Raw genomic sequence first — 22,203 nt, 5'->3', positions numbered from 1 at the left:
ATGAATTGCCATGTCTGCTGGTGTTTAACCTCAAGGTCACAGCTAACACGCTGACCATTCATTTTCCCAGCTTGGCTCACATTAGAATCACTGCGTAGGTAATAGGGCACCCTGGCCTTAACAAAAATAAAAATGACTCCTGTGTGACACCATATTACAGGGATTTATAAAGCTACAAAAGACTGTTTCCAAGCCTGTTCTTTCATAAAAGTGTTACTTTTTTGGTAAGAAAAGAAACCCGGTCAAACTAGGGTTTTTATTTAGTCATCTAACAGCAGAGCTCTTTAGTAGTAGTCAAAAAGGGAGACACCCCAACTATATTCTTCTCTTGCAATACAGGAAAGAAGAAATGTAGAAGCCCAAGGAGAAATACTAGGTGCCCAGGCAGAGGTCATCAAGCTTCAGAAGATCAAAATCCTCCCCAAAAAGATTAGGGAAATACCAGGGTGTGTGAAATATATTTGCTCTGTCGTTCCCCCACAACTAGATCACACGAGACAGAGTGTGTGCTCATTTACATAAGAGACATCAGAGTGATATAGACCTTCATGTGACTTTAGAGTTATGAGTAATGGCCCCAGAAAGCTGCAGAGAAAATATCATGGGGATTTAATGCTTTCGGTCGAAAAAACTTCCTTCCTGGGCTGAGAAGTTCCAAGCAACAGGGCTGACGGTTCTTAGCTTTCATTACTCACCATGGGTTCAGGTCCTGCTGAGTGTCCTGAACTCACACAGACTTTAATGAGAACGGAAGTTACTCAGGATCCACGTCCCTAAGGATGTTGTTTGCTTCACATGCAGTATCCTGAAAGGTGTGGAGCTCTTTTTGCAAGACCACTGACTTCAGTAACACTTAAGCATGCTCACCAGCAATAGCACTTTGCTCCTCAAAGGACTGGGCTACATGGTCCAAGTTCAGGAAAGCACATTCTTACGTCTTGTTCAGGACTACGCTTCAGGGCATGTTTAACTTTAAGCACATGCTGAATTGCTGTCCTGAATAGAGATGCTTTCCTGGATCAGTGCCTGTGCACCTAACTATATGTTCTTCTCCCACTAATCATGAATGTAAAATATCAAAGTTAATCCTTCAATAATTTATTTCTTTATATTGGAGAAATTTTTTTTGCAGTTATACATTTACTTAGTCGACGTTTGTGAAATTCAATGAGTAAATTATTTTACTAAAAAAATTCCTAAAATGTGCAAATTTCAAGTTACATAATTTGAATAATATAAATATCTTAACAGTTTCACATTTATTGTAAAAGTTCACAAATATATATAAAAAAGTTCAATAACAAGTGGTTTTGGGTTGGACACAGTTGCAAAAGATTCCATTTGAAAAGTAGATCAGAGCAGCTGTTGTACATGATGCTTCCTCCAAAATAATAGCAGCAATAAAAGCTGAAAAACTCAGGGATGGGGTGGGATGAAAATCAGAGGAAACAAGGCAAGTTTGCTAGAGAAAGAAATGTAGCTTGAGAAGTGAGGCCTGAACTCCAGGAGTGAAATCCTGGCCCCACTGAAGTCCATGGCAACGCTCCCTTTGATTTCCAACCTCAAACAGCAGCAACAAAAGCCAGGCCATACCATTCCTGCAAATGTAAATCCAAACCTCCCTCTAAAACCAGGAGGGATACAAACTTGCAATCATTAGACATGGACAGCAGCTACAGGAGCCACAAAAGTGGCCACTGTTGTGTACCGTGGAGCTTACTTTTAAACCTTCCTTACATTTTGGGGTTGGTTACAAAGTAATCTCGAACATATGAAGGAGTAAGCGGCAGAATTGGTCTCTCAGCTGCAGGGCATGGGCTGGATCTCATGAATGACTGTATGTATATATTTTGTCCAGGATACTCTGCCGCTGTAGAAAACCAAGTATTACAAAAATAAAATAAAGTCCTTCAGCTGAACAAACAGATACCCTGGAAGGCATAAAAATATCTGAGCAGCAACTGCAGAGATAATCAGGGCCCAATCCTGAGATGGGTTGTGCCCTTAACTCCCAAAACAGGAGGTAATGGTTCTGACCGCTGCACAAGAGGCGCTCGTCATGTTGCAGGATCGGGCCCTCGATGCCAGAAAAAAAGTGTGGGGGGGGGCAATAAAATAAGAAAAGAGCAGCTTGCACAGCTCTGACTGCAATGTGCTTCCTCCTACACCAAAGCAGACAGGGTCAGTTTGGCAGCAGCATTGAAACCTAGGGCTGTTTCTCATACCTTGTGGTGGCATTTCCTTCCCTAGGGGATGGGGAGGGGAGTGTTCAGGCCTCCCTTCATGTAAATGCATTTGTAGCTGATGGTCATAGGCTTACTCATTGGGTCCCTATTATTTTTGGGTTTTGGAAAGGGAGGTATATTGGTTAAACATGTTGACTGGGAAGGCTGCGAGTTGTCCTTCATTTCTGACTTCTTTCTGCCCAGGGCTCAGCAAACACAGAACCAACCAGAACACTCTACATGCAAGACAGAGCTCTTAGACAAAGGCAACTAAGCAAGCAAAAACAAATTTCTTATCTACGTCCTCACCCCCAGCTTGCACCAGACTCCCCTGGATGAGAATGGAGTCCTCTCAAGAAAGGTCAGCCTCACACTGAGCAAAACACTGACTCAGGCCAATTCAAGAAGCTCTGCATCTCAGACATTGGTTGAACGTTCTTGCACTCTGAATGATCAGTTCTGACAAGGTGCAGAGGAGGTATTAGTGCAAAGGCAAAGTCTTCTGTATTCAAATGCTTTACTTTGCCACAGTATGCACTCTAGGAATTTTAAATCCGAGAGGAGAGGGAGTTTGGAGTCAGCATTATAGCAGATCATTCCTGCAAGATTCCTCTGTGCAGAAAGCAAACTGACTTCTCATTGGACCATGTATGCAGTGTTTGTATTAAGTGGATATTTATTCATACTCATGGACATAAATATGTACAAAACCAGACAGCTTATTTTCCCCCTAAAGCCATATATATGTCACACGGTTCAAATGGACCGTGCCATGGCTGGCCTCTTAAGTGTTTTGGACATAGCACCATTTCAGCGAGGTAGAAGCAGATGTTGCTTCCTTGCTCTTTGCCAGCACTTCTCTGCTAGCCATACAGCTCTTTGAACCGGTAGCATTCATTGCAGTAGCCATTGCACTTATTATTGCCATAATGATCACAGCCAGTGGCTCGGCAGCGCTGTTTCGGAGGCTCTTCTGCAGCTGGCCCTCTAGGATTCCCAGACTGAACTCGCTGGCACTCCTGACACAGCTCATCGTTTCTGCAGGCTAAGTTGTTCCTACAAGAAGTCGTGGCACACTTTCGCTTTTGGCTCCCCACTGTTGATACCTGTAAGTCTCTGTGTTGCCCAGTTCTCTGTAAAGGTTAAAAAAATAAAACAAAAAAAAACCTGTCAGTTGCAATGCTGGCAGCATAAGTGGCTTTTAATTGCTTTGGACGCTGCTATGTTTTGGTATTTAACCACTTCAGGTTTGTTCAGTATACAGTGGCAGCAAGAAGTGCTGCAGCACTATTTACAAGAGCTTTCCAAGAATCTGATTTCCAAAGCACCAGCCTTTTCCATTTCTAGGTAGAGACTTCCTTCTTCTGAGACTACAGTAGAGCACAAAGCTCCAAGCTTGTTATGGGCCAGGATTTATCAGACAGAATCTTAAAAGGCTTTCATTTATTATAAAAAGTTTCCTCCTTGAAAACTCTCTACTTAACACCTCCGCCCCCCCTTCTCTCCAAAATTAACTAAATAAAAGTGATGCTGGACATTACTGAAGCTGACTAACTTGCCTGATGTGGTTTCACAGCTATGAAGGGGGAGATCTCCAAAAGCACTCAGCATTGGCCTATTTATTCCTAGTGAACTTGATGATAAAACTCCCATACACTTAAATCTGAGCAGAGCTAGGGCGACACTGAACACGGTTGAAAAATCCACCCTCCCTCCCCCCTTTGGAATCAATATGAAGCAAGGCTAAATCCTATATACAGTAATCTTGATGTGCTGTACTAGATTTTAGAAACTGTGAAATGACTTGGCTGTGTTGCCTCAAAGGAGTGTCAAAGAAAAAGCTGTAGCCACTGATGCTGTTCTTCTATGACTTCTCCAAGGCTTTTCATGCTAATGGGACAAAGGCTCTTGCAAGATATTTTGTGGTGTTCATCACCACACTGTCTGCTGTAGATGTAACATGGGAAAGACTTCCACACCTCCCTGGTTGCTCAGTTCCGGAAGGCAGAGTAGTGACTTACTCAAAATTTTCCTTTTCAGAAAGTGGAGGTGCAGTAACGTGGGGATTTTCTATTCTACAGTTGAAACTGTTCATTAAGATATATTAGGGTGAAGGGTACAGGGTTCAACACTGGGGGAAGATTCCCATAGTTTCACTTACTTCAGATTGTCCCACTAGCTGCTGTTCAGTCCTTATGGCTTCACGGAATCGCTGAGTCTGTGCTTCAATAAAACATTTCTGACAATACCCTTCAAGCATAGTGCTGCCCAGGGTGCCACATTCTCGCCCCAGGCAGGAAATGGTGTTATGGAATGTGGCAGCAGAGGTCCCAGGCTGTCCAGAAGCAGGAGAATTCCTTTGAGACCTTCTCTGATGAAGTAGTGAGGCACTGCCTACCATACAAAGCAAGAAGAGAGAGGTTATTTGAATGAGAACAACACTTTTGATTACAGAAAAGGCAACACAGAATTCTTTGGTCTCCAAAACAAGTCATCTAGCCTCAAATAGGTATGAGGCCACCCCAAATACTCAGAACAGATTCACCTTTTTTAAGATATATAAATAATGGTGGCTACTAATCTTATTTTTAAATCAGAAGTTGCTGAAACAATTCAATCAAAGTTTGCCTCCTTCTGTACTTTCAAGTTAGATCACAGTTGCTAAAAGGACCAGAAGCATAAACCTGACCTCACTGAAGTCAAGGGAAATTTTGCTGTTGACTTCAGTGGATCCAGGATTTCATCCCAATATTTCCCTGCAATTTCAGTGGAATGTTAAATAGAAGTGGTAGCGCAAAGGACCAGCAATGAATGGGCTACATTTCACTGGTTTATTAAAAAGCCTACATATACAGATTGCTGTGGAATACAGTATACACAACTGGAAAAAATTATGTTGTGAATGACCTCTGAAAATAAACTGCTAACACACATATCTGCTACCACATGATCTACCAGAGAGCTTCCATAACTTGAAGGTATGTGAAAAGTTTCAGACTGTACTCCACTAGTGTCAGCAATGAGCTATTCTGCAAGACAAATGCATTATTTCCCTTCCTACACTCATCTCTTGGTACTACCCCCGAGAGATCCTTGCTCATTTTAGAGAAGAGTAGTAACAGGTAAAGACTGTATCCTTTGATTTAACTACAGAATATTGCCCATATGAGGGCCTGACTTCACATACAACACAGAACTAATAAAAAATGGTTAAAATAGGCACATTTTAATAATGTAACTTCCCAAACGTGACCACTACTAAAGTGACTGCTGATCTTCTAATATAGAACCACTTTATTTTTATTTTTTTTTTTTAAACAGAGTCTTTCTTACTTAACTTGCACAGGTAACTTCAATAGCTACATCAAGGATGAATGCGGCCCTTGCATTACTAATGAAACCTGACTTTAGGCAGTGACAATGAAGTCGTATTTGACTGATTCCTACAACTCCTATCACTGTGACATTAAGGCACTTTAATTACAGACAATTCACAGCAAAACACAACTAAAAGTGGTTTATGGGTGAGATTTTTCAATAGCACTCAGAGCTGGCCTAGCTCTCCTTCCACAGTAGTCAATGGGAATTTTACCACAGACTTCAGTAGAACTGGGCCAATCCTGAGTGCTTCTGAAAAATCCCACCCTTATCTTGTACCATGGTTTATACAAGAATAAGTGTGTCAAGGATATATTCTCATCACATTAATGCTGCTGCTCTACACCATTGGTTGGCCCATCCTTGATATTTTTGTATTAGCACCACCTCCTTCCAACGCTTCCTCTCCCACACAAAAAACTCCCACAAAAACACCCTGTATCTTCAGAGACAATGACCTGAAGCTAAGGTGTTAGGGAACTAAAACTAGCTTCACTTACCATTGTTTTCCCTGTACTCAAAGAAGCATAGAGTGCAAAAGCCTTCATTCTGAGGAGTCCCAAAAAACTTGCAGCCAGGTTTTCTGCACTGGCTACTTCCATTCCTTTCCTCCGAATTGTGAGCAGCCTGAAGCATTACTGCGGAAGGCAGATCGTTGCTGGGTGCTGCATGACAGGAATGCTGAAGGAGGCTCTGCGATAGCTGTGAAGGGTCAGAGTGAGATCTCTGATGGAATGTAGGCAGGAAGCCAGGATGGGCAATTGACAGCTCTGTAGTCCTTTTGAGACAAGAGCTGCAGATGCCATTAAAGGTCCTGTTTGTGTCCTGAAGGCAGATTTTACATGTCACACTGTTTAAATGTCGCAGGTTGTCCAAGTTGTTAGAAGGACTGAGCTGTCTGGAATTGTGGCAGCGTTCACAGAGTCCATTGTGTTGCACATTTAACGTAAAAGGGCAGTTTGGAGTCCTGCATTTCATAGCAGTGGTTTCACTATACAGAAAAAGGCTTGGAGCTGTTGGAGGAGCAGAATGAGGCCCTGTGACTGGCTCCTCAGATAGCCCTCCTCCGGGCTCACAAAACTCAACCCTAGATGAGCCTGCTCCAGTCGTCCGTGGCTTTTCAGATGCTGTTTTGGTGCTTGGTCTCCTTGGTTTATTTCCCTGTTGCCTCTGCTCAAAGCACTCATGACAATAGGGCTGGGTGTTCACAGACATAAAGAAGGGGCAATTGGGAGTTTCACATTTCACCTCTACAAGAGACAGCTGAGGTAAGGACAGTTCCAGTCTATTCCTGGTGGAGGTCTCCCTCGTAATAGGCTCATTGTTCTCTTGCCATTTCTTGTACTCATGCTGTACCAGTTGAAAGTAATCTTCCACCAGATTTATATCTTTGGGTAAGTTGCCTTCATCTAACCTGAAGACCAAATAAGAAAACAAAACAATCAACATGTATATCAGTGTCTGAAAGGGGCAAGGAGTGGGCATGGTATTGAATATAAGCAACACTGGTTGAGGACATATAAATTTAAGGAGGAAAAGAGATAATTATTACAAATCCATATTGCTGAATTAAAAATACACAATGGTAAATTGTAGCTTTGAGTGACATATTTTGAAAGCTGTCTAGTAAAGTTAAATGGAGCCTTTCACCTCTAAATAGTGCTTTGATACAATCCTAGTTGGTAGTAGTCTCAGAATGCTGGCCAATGCAGTTTTCAGCGTTTAGCTGTAGGCACATTACAGCTCATTTGGAATGGAGTAAATTGATGTTAAAAAACTCCAAACTTTTAGCGGCCACTGAAGTCCAGCACTCCAGGGCTCAGCTCAGAGTAAACTGGGAATTTTGTAGGACCCACCAGCCCACTTTGCAAACAATTTCCATCTCTAAAGATGTTGATACATATTTTTTAAATGCCTACTCCCATTTTTGCTTTGATATCTAAAACTGGAAACCCTGCTTCTGTGAAATGAGCAGATGTCCTGTCCTGGCTCAGAGAAGTTCCTATTTGTCTAGTGTCCACATCACAAACAAAATACCCCACACTGCAATTATGTTAGAGGCCACAATTGAGCAGATGTGGAGAAGTGATCCATTTGGTACAGGGTTGAGGCACATGAGCCCAGCAAAAGGGGAGAAGTGGTCTTACCACTGCCTATGCTGCACGTGGGTGGGGGGTTTTAATTTTCAAGGCGGTCAATCCAGAACCTTTCAGGAGCAGAAAGAACACTTCCTGCACACGGGGACTGGAGTGAAAGGGAGGTTGCAGGGAGTCTCTCCCTCATGCATCTGTTCAGGAAGTGGGCAGAATGTTGCTGTTAGTGTGCACTCAGAGCAAAGAGGAGGTTAGCACAGCCAAAAGCCCTCTACATCCAAAGGGGCATATCCTAAGCATAAGAGGGTGGGCATGGAGTCAGCCTCCTGCTCCTCCACACTACACCCCTGCAGTGTTCTGCCTGCGGCTGCACTGGACAAGCAGAATGCCGGAAGCCAGTGCAGTCGGCCACAACAGCTGCACACTTTCCCCAGTGCAATGAATGTACTTCAAGGCACAATTTGCCCAAAAGCTATTTAAACAAGAATGCGAGTTCTCATTTTCAGTCACACCCCTTTACCTACCTGGCAGACAACAGGACTAATTTATTAACTACCTTATGAAACTAAAGACTGGAAATTGCAGAATTTAAATTTGAGCCTGCTTCAAGCTAACATCTTATGCCACCAAAGGTACATTATTATTAATAGTGACATGATTTCATAATGGTGTATATAAATATGCATGGTGCTGAGAAAGAAAGGAAAGACTGAATACATTATCCTATAAGACTTTTATCAGCAACAACTATAAAGCTGTAGGAAGAGAACACCATCACTCACTTTGCAGCATTAATTAAATGAGTTGTACCATGGTCCCAGCCTTGCACCGGAATCTCTATCACCATCAGGTACTCTTTCAGTAGCTGCTCCTTTCCCATCTCTTCATTGTCCATCAGAAAGTGCACCTTCAAGTCTTCAAACCTGCCTCGTTCACTGCTGACCAGTGGGACAGCCCGGATTTCTGTGTGAAACAAAACGGGTGAGTTTTACGAAATGGGAATAACCGTGAAATATGATTAGCAAAATATCATCCCTTCATTCTGTTTACTCTGAAATTCAGCAACAGTGCCTGTAAAGAGCATGCATGATTACATCCCTGTTCCCAAACAGTGCAGATGGAATGAAGATGCTCACTAGGGCATGCCGAGAACCATTTGGGGTTTCAATGTCCTAATACATTTTTTTATACTTAACCTGGATAGGACAGTTTAGTTTCTTGAACCTTATTACAGGACAATTTCCCAGTATGAATCTAGAAAGGTGTTCTCCCATTCACAACAGGGTACACAAAAAACAAACACACAGACAGAGATGTCACTAACCCCAGCCACATGATGTAGACGAGCCCTAAAAAGTGCTGCTGCAGGGCACCAATTAAAGTCAGTGCATTGCAATAAATTTCAATACCCTGCAGCAAAGGCAATGCTTCAGACTGAACCCATCAATAGCTAGCCATCCACTAAATGGTGCTTTAGTAGCAATAGGTACTGTGGCTCCATATGACTCAACCTTTGATTCCTCTCCGGAAGCCCTAGCACAGCGGTCCCCAAACGTTTTATGTCCCACCCCCGCCTTATCTGTAATGTAATCTGTCCGTGCCCCCTCCTGGGAGTCGGGACTGGGAGCGGGGCAGGGGGCTGAGGCTGTGCCTGGAGCCGCTGCTGGGGCCGCGACCAAGGTCAATAGCTGCAGCTGGGAGTGGGAGCCGTGGCCGGGAGCAGGGCCAAGGCAGAAAGGCGGGAGCAGGAGATGCGGCACGGAGCGGGGCCAGGGTCAGCCCAGCATTGAGGCTGGGAACCAAAACCGGAGACATGTTCCCTCCCTACCCTCCCCACAGGGGCTGGCCCAGGTCCCACTGTGCCCCCCCAAAAAATGTTCCTCCGCACCCTCCCCCCTCAGGGGGCAAACCCACAGTTTGGGGACCGTTGCTCTAGCAGGTATATATATATATCATGTAAACTATTTACATTTTGAAGACTCTGTTGAACATTTAAATAGGAATATATCATTTACATTTGTTGTGTCCATTTTAAATGTAACTCTTGATCAGATTATATTTTAAATATTTTACTGTCAAGAGGGGGGTGGGGGGGCAGAAAACACACAAATACCAAAAATCATACAAATTCTACATACAGCCCAAGCAGATAATTTGAATACAACATACCTGGCCCGCTGTCCTTCAGAGTGACCAGTGATGTGAAATGCATACTGTCATATCCCAGGACAATAGGATATCTATAGCATTCTTCAGCTGGCCAACGGAGAGGCAAGTAAATTCCACCGACGTTCAGTGGAGAAAAGCTTGAACCAGACTCCAAGCTTCTCAGCATTTTATCTATTTAAGGAAAAAACACTGAATATTAATAAGGTCAAATTCCTTTCAACTATGAGACAAGTGTAATGTGTTATTTCTGTTGTTTTAAAACATTGCAACAGAACATTTACAAAGACATATATTTTGCACTTAACATTAAGTCATAAAAGGCAACTGGCATGGAGGACTCACCTGCAAGAACTATGATCGGCCTTCTGAGGATGTTAACAAGGACAAATATATGGATTTCTTCCAGCGCATTGTACTGAAACCCGCTTCGGGCCACTGATGTTTCTGTGGATGTCATTCTGACGAGATTCTCCCATTCCTCTTCCCAGTTCTGAGGAAAGAATTAAATATTCTTTAGAACCAGCTCACAGACATGTAGATCAAGAACTGGTTGCAGCACAGCATATCAAAACCTGTCTCCAAGCTATTAATCTTTTTCTTTTCTTCCAAAGAAAAAGTTTCTCAAGCTATCAACATAACGATCCTTTTTTTCTTCTTAGGATTGTTGTCATAATTGTCTCTCACCCTATAGTCCCACCCAAGCAAGTAAACATGACCAAGTCTTCGCACTCAAGTTAGCTTAACCCGATGTCATAGCACTATGCAGTCAAGTTAATTTACCCTGGTGTTATAGTGGAGTCCTGTTTCTACAAACTCCTGCGATTTAAGTGTCTCTCGTTGCCAACGAAGCTTAAAGTTGTGCGTATCCACTTCCTTCAGAGCGCTGAACAGTGTTTTCCGCAGGACCAGGTCAACATCTTGAACACCCCACATGTACTGGGATGCAGCATGCAGGAGGCAATTACCATCACCTATGGGAAAGTTACTGGTTACTTTTAAAAAAACAATTCCTTAAGAAGTAGCAAAAGGAACAACTGGCCCATAAAGCACAGTGAACAAATTCCAAGTTATATAGTTCAGACCTGATCCTGAATTCCTCTCAACAGCCTCCACTAGTGGGGTTCCTAAGGTGGAGCTTAGAGCCCCTCTCCTTAGGAAAACCCTGAGGGACGGACGGAGGGATGCCAAAAACTACCACCCGTTCCCTCCTGAGTTGACTCTCCACTGGATGCAGGGGGGCAGGCTGTGGCAGGGAGGTATAAATCCCACCTTTCCTGCTCCAATCTGGGTAAACTAGCCCATTATATCTGACACTGATGGGCAAAAGGATGAAAAATTACAATAAATCAACATGAGCTAAATTTTGGGGTTATTTGCAAATGCCTCACACATAACTAAGTTTGTCTTAAAAGGATAAATCAATCATAAATTTAAACAAAACTACAAAGCTTAAGAGAACGTATTAAATAAACGCAGTAAACAGAGGGATTTCCTCTACTCCACAAGCATTGTTTACTCTTGTTTAAGATGCAACGTAGAAGATAGGGATTGAAAATACACGGGTCCAGATTTGGGGACTGTGCCAAATGCATAGCCGGGGGGGCCAGTCTAGGGCTCAACTATAATGGATGACACTGCACTGCAAGGCCTTGCATTTTGCTGTGTTATATATGACAGAAGAGTCCTGTCAAGAGGAAAAGCAAAAAGAAAGTAATAAGTGACCTACATGAAACAATCTCTGCTGCTTTTCTAGGGCACCTCTCACCCTAATACTGAAGTGTATTGTTCAATGTCAGGTGTCAGGTTAGTGAAAAATGTCAGACACTTGTTTCTTTTTGAAAGACAGAATAAAAATGATAAATAAAATAATAATTTGGTCTTCATTTACACACAGCCCCTTCCATTTAAGAATCTCAAAATACCTTACAAACATTGACTGAAGCCTCATAGCTCCACGGAGAGGTAGGAAAGTATTATCCCATTTTTCAGAAGAAGAAGCTGAGGCGCTGGGCTGGGGTGGGCAAACTACGGCCTGCGGGCCGCATCTGGTCCCTCAGACCTTTTAATTCAGCCCCCCGGGAGTGGGGTCAGGAGCTTGCCCCGCTCTGCCTGCCCGACGCTCCCAGGTGTTCAGGTGAGACCTGCGTGAGGGCATGCATGTTACTGCAGCTGCACAACCCAAAAGCGCCATCAGAGCCTGCAACGTGTAAGCCCACGTGCCTGCTACTTGTTGGCTTAGGTTATTCTGCTGTTTTAATAGTGTTAATTTTCCATTGTTGAGGATAAAACAAAGAGTAGTTGGCCAGGGAGTGCCAGCTGCATTGTTTACATTAATCAAAGAGGGTGTGGAAAGGAGGTAAGTTTGGTTTAATTATTGTAATACTTTGTTATGATGGTATATTTATAATCGTAAGTAAGTTTTAATGTTGATTTCCACTAAAATGTATCTTTATTAAATAAAGTGTATTTGAATATATCTGAATTGTTAATTTCATGAGCATTCATGGCCCACCATACAACTTCCATACCCAGATGTGGCCCTCAGGCCAAAAAGTTTGCCCACCCCTGCTCTGGGCAGTTAAGTGACTTACCCAAGGTAAACACAAGAAAGTATGTTAAGAGCTGGGAATAAAACCTGTTTTTAATCCCTCCCCCAATCCTGGGCTTTTAACCACATGCCCCTTCTTCCTCCCCAAGGGTATCCTGAAAGGAAGACACAAAGAAACTATTCTTGGACACCACTGGGATTCACTGTTCACTACAAAGGGACTTACGTCATCTAAGGACACGAAGACACATTAATTTCCTTGTACATTGCAAGGAGGTTAACAAAGAACCAAGAATTTGTATTTATGGTAATTTTTTAAATCTGAAGATACCAACAAGAAATTATTTCAGATTATTTCCAATGTATCAGTTTGTTACATACATTAGGAGCTTTAAACCCCTTCCCATTCTCATGACTGCTGTTCTCCAAAGGCCTAATCAAATCAAAGCCATGCACAAGGTCTTGAGCACTCCATGAATCCTTTGTAAACTTGTAATTGGTTACAGACTTGCTGAATAATTTTAGGCCTTCTGAATAGGGTGAAATTCATTTTCTGATTTCCTAACCTTCTCTTGCAAAATCTCATTTAAAACCACATATTTTGGGCTCAGAATCAGGGAAAAATACACAATATTAACTGAAAAGTCTTCTGCCTGAACCAGAAGAAATTTGACATAAAAGTAAGACAAGTAACGCATCCTGTTAAAATTTTCCCTCTGCAAAATCAAAAGCAAAGATAAGATTTTTTTTTATTATAGCACTTACTTTCAGTTCTTTATTGAGAACCACCCGTACAAAATTCCCTATACAACACTTGGAATTCCCCAGGGTTAAGTTATTTGACTAGCAATTGAGCAACAGCTATTGTACTTCTTGTTCTGATGTATACACATCTGAACTATGAAGTACATACTGGACTTTCCAAGTGGGTGTGGTTAGGGTGAGCTGGAATGACTGCCTAATCATTATACAAGTGAAATCTCTACAGCCAATAGACACTGGAATTTTTTTTTTAAAAACATGGTTTCAATTTTTATACCTCCTACTCCCTTCCTCATTTACTCCATTCTCATATTCTCAGAGCATACATGGTGAATCACCCAGATATATACTCTTTTGTACATATTAGGTAAAGTTCACGTTACCAAAATCCTAGAAGAAGCATTTGTTTCCTTGGCTCTCAAAAAACTGCAGCTGTAAGGAGTTCTAAATAGCAAATCCATCTTTGACTAAAAACTGTCAAATTCACTCTGTACACATCTAAAGATTAAGTAAATGAACTCCCTTAAAAACGTTGTTTTTATGCTATGTGAAAAACTTGTTCCATTCATCAAGACTTAACACTGTTTCCAGGGAAATTAAAGGGGTTCCTGCACGCCCCACTCCTACTCTGAAGCATCCTTCCCTCCAACCCACACTGTTTATCTTCTTTGTCCTGAACAGGCCTTGTGTTGTGGTGATTTTGCATAAACCACAGAAGGTAATGAGATGCATTTCTTCTTCCCCAATGCCTTGCAGTACCAACAGCCCCTACTGACCTGGGAGCAGTGCACTGAACTCAATGCAATTAAAAAAAAACAAATAAATCGCAGTTTTAACATCCCAGAAATGCCTCTAGTACACATATGTACAGGCAGTAGACAAGTCACATTCTGAAACCATTGCATTATATCCATTTCAAATAATGTCCTCCAGTCCTCACCCAATCCAGTAAAATATATTCAGCGGGTGCTGTGCAGTTCCTTGTTATGTTAATAGCAGGACTGGGCCTAAAATGTTTCTATTCATTTCAGGGAGCAATCCACTAGATTATACATTTTCTTAGTTAATCTGTTTGACTGAAATATATTGTGGGTGAGGTAATATATTTTATTGGACTCCCTTGCCTCTCTAATATTCTGGAACCGGCATGGCTACAATTATACGGCATGAAATAGATCGTGTGATACAACACTTATGACAAGATTACTTATTTAGTGTTTGCAAAATGCTGCAACAAGTGCTAAATGTGGCCTCAGTCCTGCAATGAACTCCACATGCGTAGACCCCCTGCATCGGCTCACGGAAGTCAGTGGAACTTTGTGCAAGTGGACAATTTATGGGGGGTTCATTGCGGCATCAGGGCTTCTATTACAGACGTATAGACCTATATTGTTTTCTTAGTAGTTGTGTTAGTTACCACTAGACGATGCTTCTATGTTCATGATTAGATCTGTATTACTCTTCATAAAATTTCATCATATGTAGGAAGAGTAGCAGTAATGGGACACTGTAGATTTTGAGAAAGAAATATGAATGAGGGGGACTGGGTAGTGTGTATGTATGTCCATATGAAAAGAAATGATTGAGGAACATGCAATATTTCACAGCTCACACTCTCATATCCATTAGAATTTACCGCTAATTAATTTAAATATAAGTCTCTTGCGCACAAAATCTTTGGACTCTAGCCCCATGATCTACTATATTTGCCCTGTTTTCTTTAGGTGATACTATAAGACACACATTTATAAAACACCTCTCCCAAATCATCCCCAAGACCCTGAAATAATATAAAATATATTAAAAGCAGTACCACATGCTACTTTTCTTTAACTCTCATTTAAAATCAACGGGAATTATGCACCTTGCTATACATGTATGTAACTGTCATTAATGACAATCGCAGCTATGCACAAGCAGGGAAAAAAGAAAGCCCTCTTATCCCATAACACAATTCAGCATTAGTTAGCTTAATCAGGGGATGACTCCACAGCCAGAGAGCTAAAGGCTGGAAGTCTAAGACACTCCAACTGATACAGTACTTAGAGTTATACCAAAAAATCACTAACAACCGAGTTCAGCCTGCAAACTACAATGATGAGGGGTCATAGTACTATACTAACTACTAGTACAGAATCAGGTCCTTAGAAGGCACAATGGAAAATGCCAGCATTGTAGGGGTTGAAGTCCTCATCGATAAGGACATATCACTCTACCATACCAAAGATTTATGATATTATTAAACGTCCATGAACCTTTCAACCTGTTGATATATCAGTGACGCACACTGTGCATCCTCAGAGATTAAGAATTGGTTTGGCATATTGTGTTAACAGGATTTTGATTTGTGTTGCTAAGATAAAAAAAGACACATTATTTTAATAAAGCAACCATGTTTTTATTTTAGCAATGCAAACTACAAGCCTATTAACACAACGTGCTACATCCTTATGACCCTGTCTTAATACTAGTGGAATGACACACACATAGCTTACCATTAGTCTTTAACGGCACAAGTTTCCTAACTTCCCTGCACCAGTTCAGCTTCTTCTGATGTTCCAGTGAGCTCTGGGTGGATCGGTCAATTAAAGCTTTCTGAAGGATCTCCCGAAACTGAGGACAAAACTGGCACATTCTGAACATTTCTACTGTATATCTGTACATAGTTTTAAAGTGATGAATTATTCCATTGGCGGGTTTGACAAGGTCTTCAGGAATTCTCTCCCTAATCTTCACAGCTTTCAGCATATTGCTCAGAGACAAAGCTTGGGGAAGAACTTGTTGGCCAGCCATTTTTTGAGAAGAAACCTGAAGGAAAAAAAGAAAAAAAGACCATTCTTTTAGTCTTACTTAATGTACATCACAGGACTCTTGCTGGTATAGATATTTAGACTGCAAATTCTTTAGGAAGAGATCTTGTTTGCAACTTTGTCTGTAAACCACACAGTCCACAGTGAGCACTATATAATTAATATGAAATCCATACCCAAGAATCTCTTAGCATTACTCAGCTATAGATCCTCAACTACTAATCACAGTCTCTTTACTCTGTCTTCTCTTTAATAAAAAAGAGAATATATTCATAATGAAATTACAGTACTTTTAAAAGGAGAAGTTTAAATGAAAGTGGGGTGAAGAGGAGGGGAGATCAAGAGGATGGGAATTTACAACAAGAGCTTTGTCTAATCAGCAACGGAGCAGGGTAATCTCCAGTGAACCTGTTGAACTTTAAGCACAGTTTACGCTTTCAACTTGACCGTATGCCAGAGAAAACTGATTCTAACCACTTCAGATTTACCCATGAGTAGCAGAGCTTACATAAAGCAATGTGATGTGCAGTGCAAAATTAAAAAGCGCCCAGACATCTAGAATAATTGCATGGAATGTTAGCACCCAGCCCAGGCTTATAACTTCATATGATGTTTAAAACTAACAAAGCAGCAAATGAAACATTTCTAACAAGGCAGGCACCTGGTATAGAATAAGACACCTACATAAGAGGAACATTCCTTAGGTTATGTTAACGCTAGAATTATTGCAGAGGCACATGCATGTGTGCGTGGGGGTGGGGAGGTACGGAATTAGAGGCCCATTATTACTCAATGGTAAATCAACAGAGCTGAAGAAGCATTTCCACTTCGCTCAAAAACCCCAATATTTTTCCATTGTGGGGCAAGTAATGCTCACCGCCATTTGCCCCTTTCCTCATCACACTGGATAGGGCGAGGAGAACATAAATCCATAGATCTGAAAGGCATTCCACTGGGGACCAGACGTCTTACGCTTGTTCTAGGAAAATCAGGTCTTTTCACAGTGTCAGGCTAGAGCCAAGTGTGAACACAGAGTACATCCACATGCCTGTACTTCCATTGGTTCTCTCAGTGCTCACCCCTATTCAATGTTTTAAAATTAACTTTTATCTAGGAAAGTAAATGCATATAAACCTTAAATGTTCCAGCACTTGAGAACCCAGCAAGTCTTTTCTCATCAAATGTCTTAAAAGAATATTACACCTATATTGTGATTTCTGATTTTGGGCCAAACTGAGAGGGGCCAATGGCAAATGAAAACCAAACTTCACATCTGTCAGGAAATTGTCCTCTCAAGTGATAAGAACCTGGAGGGGCACAGAGCAAGCAGGGGGAAAGGTATTACAATCTCACAGATACACCAGGAAGGGAACCCTCTATCTGCAGAGGCAGAGATATCCTGCATGGAAGACTGCTCCTCCACATACCTATATTGGCCTCCCTCTACATCTGCCTGGCTCTGGTAGCTGCCATTGTGATAGCTCCCCTGCAGCTGGTCAATAGCTACAAAGGGAACTGCCTAGCAGTTATTATTGCCCCAAACTGCTCTGCCTAGAGCTGCTTTGTACATCCCCTACCGAGACTCTGTGATGGAAGAGCTCAGTGGGCACGCTTAGAAGAGTTTCTATGGAGTCCTGGGTGGCAGTGGTGGGGTGTCTGATGCTGAAAAAGCTGTATACCCTGTATCTGCTCAACCCGGGGGAGTTCTGTCGTCTGCTCATACAAAAGGGGGTGTGAGATATGGCCATTTGTCAGGGCCATTATGTCTTGGAACATGCAAAGAAGGCACCTTTTATAAGCCAAGACTGCATATTAAAAACATACACACTACTGGATGTTTTTATAAAGTATATATGTTAACTAACTCATGTCCTATCTTGTCCATTTCCCCCAATCCCAAGTATCAGTAGAACTGCACCTATTTTCCAGATCATACAAATTTTTAAAGTTAAGAATGGAATGAGAGAGACAATATAAACAAAATATTAGAATGTCATCAATTTATTATATACTATAATCCCAGCTGCACTTTTCTTTACCCTCTTCAGCAGCTTCCAATCCCTAATCTATCAAACCCTTACGTACGCCAGGAGACTCATTGAGTCAATGGAATTTTTTGCATGAATAAGGACTCCTCACCTGATTATGTGTTGCAAGTTTAGGCCCTGGAAATGGATCTTTCCAGTATTAAGAAACAATGAAACACCCAATTTGTTTATCACTAAAGAAGGTGTATTAAATCTGTGTGTTATTCAGAACTAGATTTCCACCTCCCCTTTATTCCAAGTGCATTCCCCCGTCCCCCCATTACATGTGAGAACTGCTGTCTGTGCCGTTTATGATTATTAGTTGTCAATTTAAAAAGAACGATTTTTTAAAAAAGTGTGTAAAATAGTACAATTTAAAAAACAAAACAAAAAGCAGTTTATACCCAGATAAGATAAAGAAACCAAAGCACAGAAAATTCTTCAAGATGTTAAAAAACAAATAAAAAAATCTGATCTAAGTCATTTGTATGAACTCTGTGAAAAGGTGCAACCAAAAATTATTTAAAAATCAGCCTTCGTATTCAATAATACTTTTCATATTTATGTAACTGCACACAGAGCATTGGATGGGACTCAGGAGACCTATGTTGTATGCCTGTCTCTACCTTTGGCCTGCTGAGTGACCTTGGGCCAGTCACATCACCGCTCTGTGCCTCAGTTTCTCCAAATGTAAAATACGGATAGGAAAAGGCTACCAACCAAAGCACTTTGAGATCTACTGATGAAATGTGGTATATAACAGATGGGTATTATTAGGGCAATCTTGCCCGATACTTTAGTACCCTCAAATTTCATTAACTTCAGTGGCGCAGGGATGGTCTTTGTGTGGGCCTTGTACTTTGTATGGCACATTGTCAACGTTTAACAAATAATAACTATTTTAAAAGAATGGGAGGTGAGGGTATTTAACATCTCACGCAAGGCAATCAACATCTAGCTGGATCTGGCTTGTTGGTGAACTATGATGGTCTGATTGTGAAAGAAACAAATGGGTGGTTGTGTAATTCACCTAGCAGATTGAGGGGGCATTGTTTCAAGGTGAAAAGTTGGTTGTCAGGCATGAGCAGGATTTGTAAACCTAATAGAAATATAATAGCTTGGCTTTTCAGTACACCAGAGAAACCACAAAAAAGGCCACCCTAGGCCACTGGGTGGCAGGATGTGGGACACCAGGTCCAAACAAGATGGGCTGGTCAACAACTTCATTAGAAGCCTTTTAGGTAATAAGTGTATAAACCAAAAAGAGTAACATCTCTGAATGCTAACTACTGTAACACTGATTTTTTATTAGTTTTTATCCAAATTAATACAAAAAATTATCACTGTTTAATTACAGTTGATATATATCATCTTCATAAAGTATCATAGTACACTTTACAGCAAGTGGTTGAATAAAGAAAGAACACTTTACAGAACTGGGTACAGGTAAACAATCAATTATGCTCCCCTTTCCATGCAAAATTACTATTAATTTATACTGTGTTCAGTTATCGTGTCTTGCCACAGTTTCCTACCTAGCTCATGAGTGTGATAGGAAGTTTGATTCACTGATATTTATAAAGTACAGTACAAATTAATAAGTGTTTAGCAACTTCTATTCTAGGGGCTCAAATGGAACGTGCTACATAAGTATTATATATTAATGTACTTTGTAACTAAGACCAGATTCTTACTTTAAAAAGAAATCTGGAACTACTAAGTAATAATAAGGTGGTGTTTTTTTTTAAATCGCAAATAGAAGGTTTAAACATATGTTTACATACATTATACTTCCGCTGTAAGATTTTAATAGAACAGACCCTGGTTCTGAGTTTGCAGTCCAGCTCTGTACCCCCTACTGGGCAATTTGACATGTGTACATGCAGCTTGTTTTTCTTCAAAATTGCTCACTGTTGGAACCTAGCAATGGTGGGAGCATCAGTTTAGACAACCCACTGGTGTTTTACCCACTGTGTTGTTGAACTCTACCCAGTACAGGCCCAAATGACAGTGGCAATCTGTCTACACTAACACTCCACCAGTGTTATAATGGTGGGAAACTGGAACAAAACTGTTACCGTAGACAAGATAATCGCCAATCCACTTCTCCTCCTCCATCGCTGGTATTCCATAAGCCACCAAATAGTTACACACGATACGTTTTTAAAACAATCAGAAGAATAGGTCTTTCATAACTACCTACATGAGCTGTCATCAATAATTATGTAACTTACAACACCACAGCGGTGTGTCAGTGCGTAATTACACGTATACGTGCCCCTGCTTCTGTCTGCTCTCCAAATCCCCTTTCCTCCTCCTATTTACGTTCTGGAATGGCCGGCGAAGTTTTTAAAGTCAAGAACACCCCAAACTATCCGAGATGGGGGCATTAAAACACAGATCTATTAGACCTGCTACAACCTGCTGCCATCGCGCGAGTCGGAGTATTTGCTCGCGTTACCAAACGGCCCTCTGAAGTGCACCCTCCGCCACAGAAACAAGCCAGAGACCCACGCCAGGGTCACCCCCAGGGTGCTCCAGGCCAAGGCCCGGAGCAGCCATCACGGAGCCGGCAAGCAAAGGCACTATTGCAAAGAGCAGCACAGAGCCCGGTACCTTTCTGCAGTAGGGCTCCTCCAAAAGCGCGGCGCGGCGGGTAAAATCCTTCTCAAAGCCAATGCACCAAGGTCCGGGCAGAGCCAAGCTGGTGAGCCATGAATGCCCCGACCAGACGCGGTTGCAAGGGAAGCAGGCTCCTCAGCAGCCTCTGGCTGGGCTTCCCTCAGCCGCCCCCTCCCTGCTGCTGCCGCCGCCGCTGCTGCGCTGGCTATAAACTGGAGTAAAAAGACTCTTGTTTTTTCCTTTCTATTTTACTAAGCAGAGAAAAAAGCCCCAGCGCAGCGGGGATTTCCACCCCCGCCCCCCGCGCCAGGGACTTTCCGACCTGTGACACGCCGCCGAACAGCTGCCGCCTCCCTGCGCCGCGGCAGAGCGGCCCCTAGGTGGCGCTGCGCCAGCGGGCCGGCCCCGCACCCGGCGCCGCGGCGGCAGATCACACAAGCCCGGCCGCCGCCGCCGCCGCCGCGGCCCGTCCCGTCTGAACCGGAGAAATTCCTCGGCCTTTGCCGCGGGGCTTGCCCGGCGTGAGTCACCGCGGGGCATTTCGGCGCCGGGGCGGTACGTGTTGGGGCGTTATTCCTTCCCCCCCTCTCCTCTCCGCACAGCGGCGGCGGCGGCGGCGGGGATTAATTGGCCCGCGGGCTCCAGCCCTCCCTCGCCTTGCAAAGCGCAGCTGCCCGGCGGGCTCGGGGCCTCCCGCGGCAACCCCCGCCGCCGGGGCCAGGCTGTGAGCCGGGGCTGGTCCTGCCCCCCGCGCAGGCGAGGGCTGAACGGGTGGCCGGGCGGATCTGAGTCCAAACAGGCCGCAGTCGTTAATTGCGTGTCAGGCGCCCTGCCGGTGAGACGTGTCCCGGCGCTTAGCTCTGGTGTACCCACCAAAATTGTCCCTGTTTACACGGGCACCGTTAAAGCGGTTCAGCCTTCCCAGGGTGTAGGTAGTGGTATTAATAGGGATTACACCAGTGCAGGAAGGCACCCTCATACAGGTATAACTGCACCTACACCGGGGCTTGTGCTGGCATAACTAACCAGCAAATACACCCATACAAATGGGTCTGTAACTCAGGCCTTATTTGCACCATTAACTACTCAGGGGTGAATAATGTCAGTCTGGTGCTCTAGGTGCCTGTAGCTCTGCCCTCATGGCCCTGCCCTTGCACTGGTGACTCTTCCTCCCACTTAGAGTGGCACTGATGGGGGGGGGGCTTTCTTCCCTCCCAGAAAGGCAGGGGGCAGCAACACAGAGCCCTTATCTCTCCCTTGCCAGGAATGACAGTTGTCCCCCCTTTCATGATCAGTGTGGGTTCCCTCTCACCCCCAAGACAGGTACAGGTGGTGAGGGAGGTTCCCAGTATTTACCCCACCTGCTGGGATTATCTGCTTGGGTGGGTGGGCCAGGACCACTGCACTCTTCTCTTGCCACACAAAGCTCTCTGCTGGCAGGGTCCCCCAGAAAAGTAGGTCATGGAGTTGACACTCCATTAAGATGCATGGGCAGTTCACCTCATTCATAACTATTGTTTCAGGCTGTCTGCACACTCAAACAGCATTGCTACTTTGGTTATACTTTGT

General features: G+C 43.0%; 1 protein-coding gene across 1 annotated transcript; it reads right to left on the bottom strand.

Moving 5' to 3' along the window:
* Positions 1-1,082: 1,082 nt before the first annotated feature.
* Positions 1,083-20,945, bottom strand: TNFAIP3 (TNF alpha induced protein 3). The gene is made up of 9 exons (XM_077813111.1): positions 20,629-20,945; positions 15,671-15,983; positions 10,646-10,836; positions 10,208-10,355; positions 9,866-10,036; positions 8,479-8,659; positions 6,104-7,017; positions 4,387-4,619; positions 1,083-3,358 (listed from the first exon to the last, which is right to left on the bottom strand). The coding sequence occupies exons 2-9, from the start codon at positions 15,966-15,968 to the stop codon at positions 3,089-3,091; spliced, it is 2,406 nt and encodes an 801-aa protein (XP_077669237.1). The 5' UTR covers positions 15,969-15,983; positions 20,629-20,945; the 3' UTR covers positions 1,083-3,088.
* Positions 20,946-22,203: the final 1,258 nt, after the last annotated feature.

Source organism: Eretmochelys imbricata, chromosome 3 (assembly GCF_965152235.1).
Source record: "Eretmochelys imbricata isolate rEreImb1 chromosome 3, rEreImb1.hap1, whole genome shotgun sequence".
NCBI lineage: Eukaryota > Metazoa > Chordata > Testudines > Cheloniidae > Eretmochelys > Eretmochelys imbricata.
The sequence above is the reverse complement of the archived record's forward strand: the minus strand, read 5'-3'. Positions and strand labels throughout refer to the sequence as shown.

Bases quoted from the DNA above. Each gene is read 5' to 3' on its own strand.
- TNFAIP3 (XM_077813111.1), bottom strand. From the start codon at position 15,968: ATGGCTGGCCAACAAGTTCTTCCCCAAGCTTTGTCTCTGAGCAATATG. The intron at 8,660-9,865 runs GTATGTTGTATT...TGTTTCACACAG, and splicing joins TCTGAAGGACAGCGGGCCAG to AAATCCGGGCTGTCCCACTG. The intron at 3,359-4,386 runs GTAAGTGAAACT...TAACCTTTACAG, and splicing joins AGCTAGTGGGACAATCTGAA to AGAACTGGGCAACACAGAGA.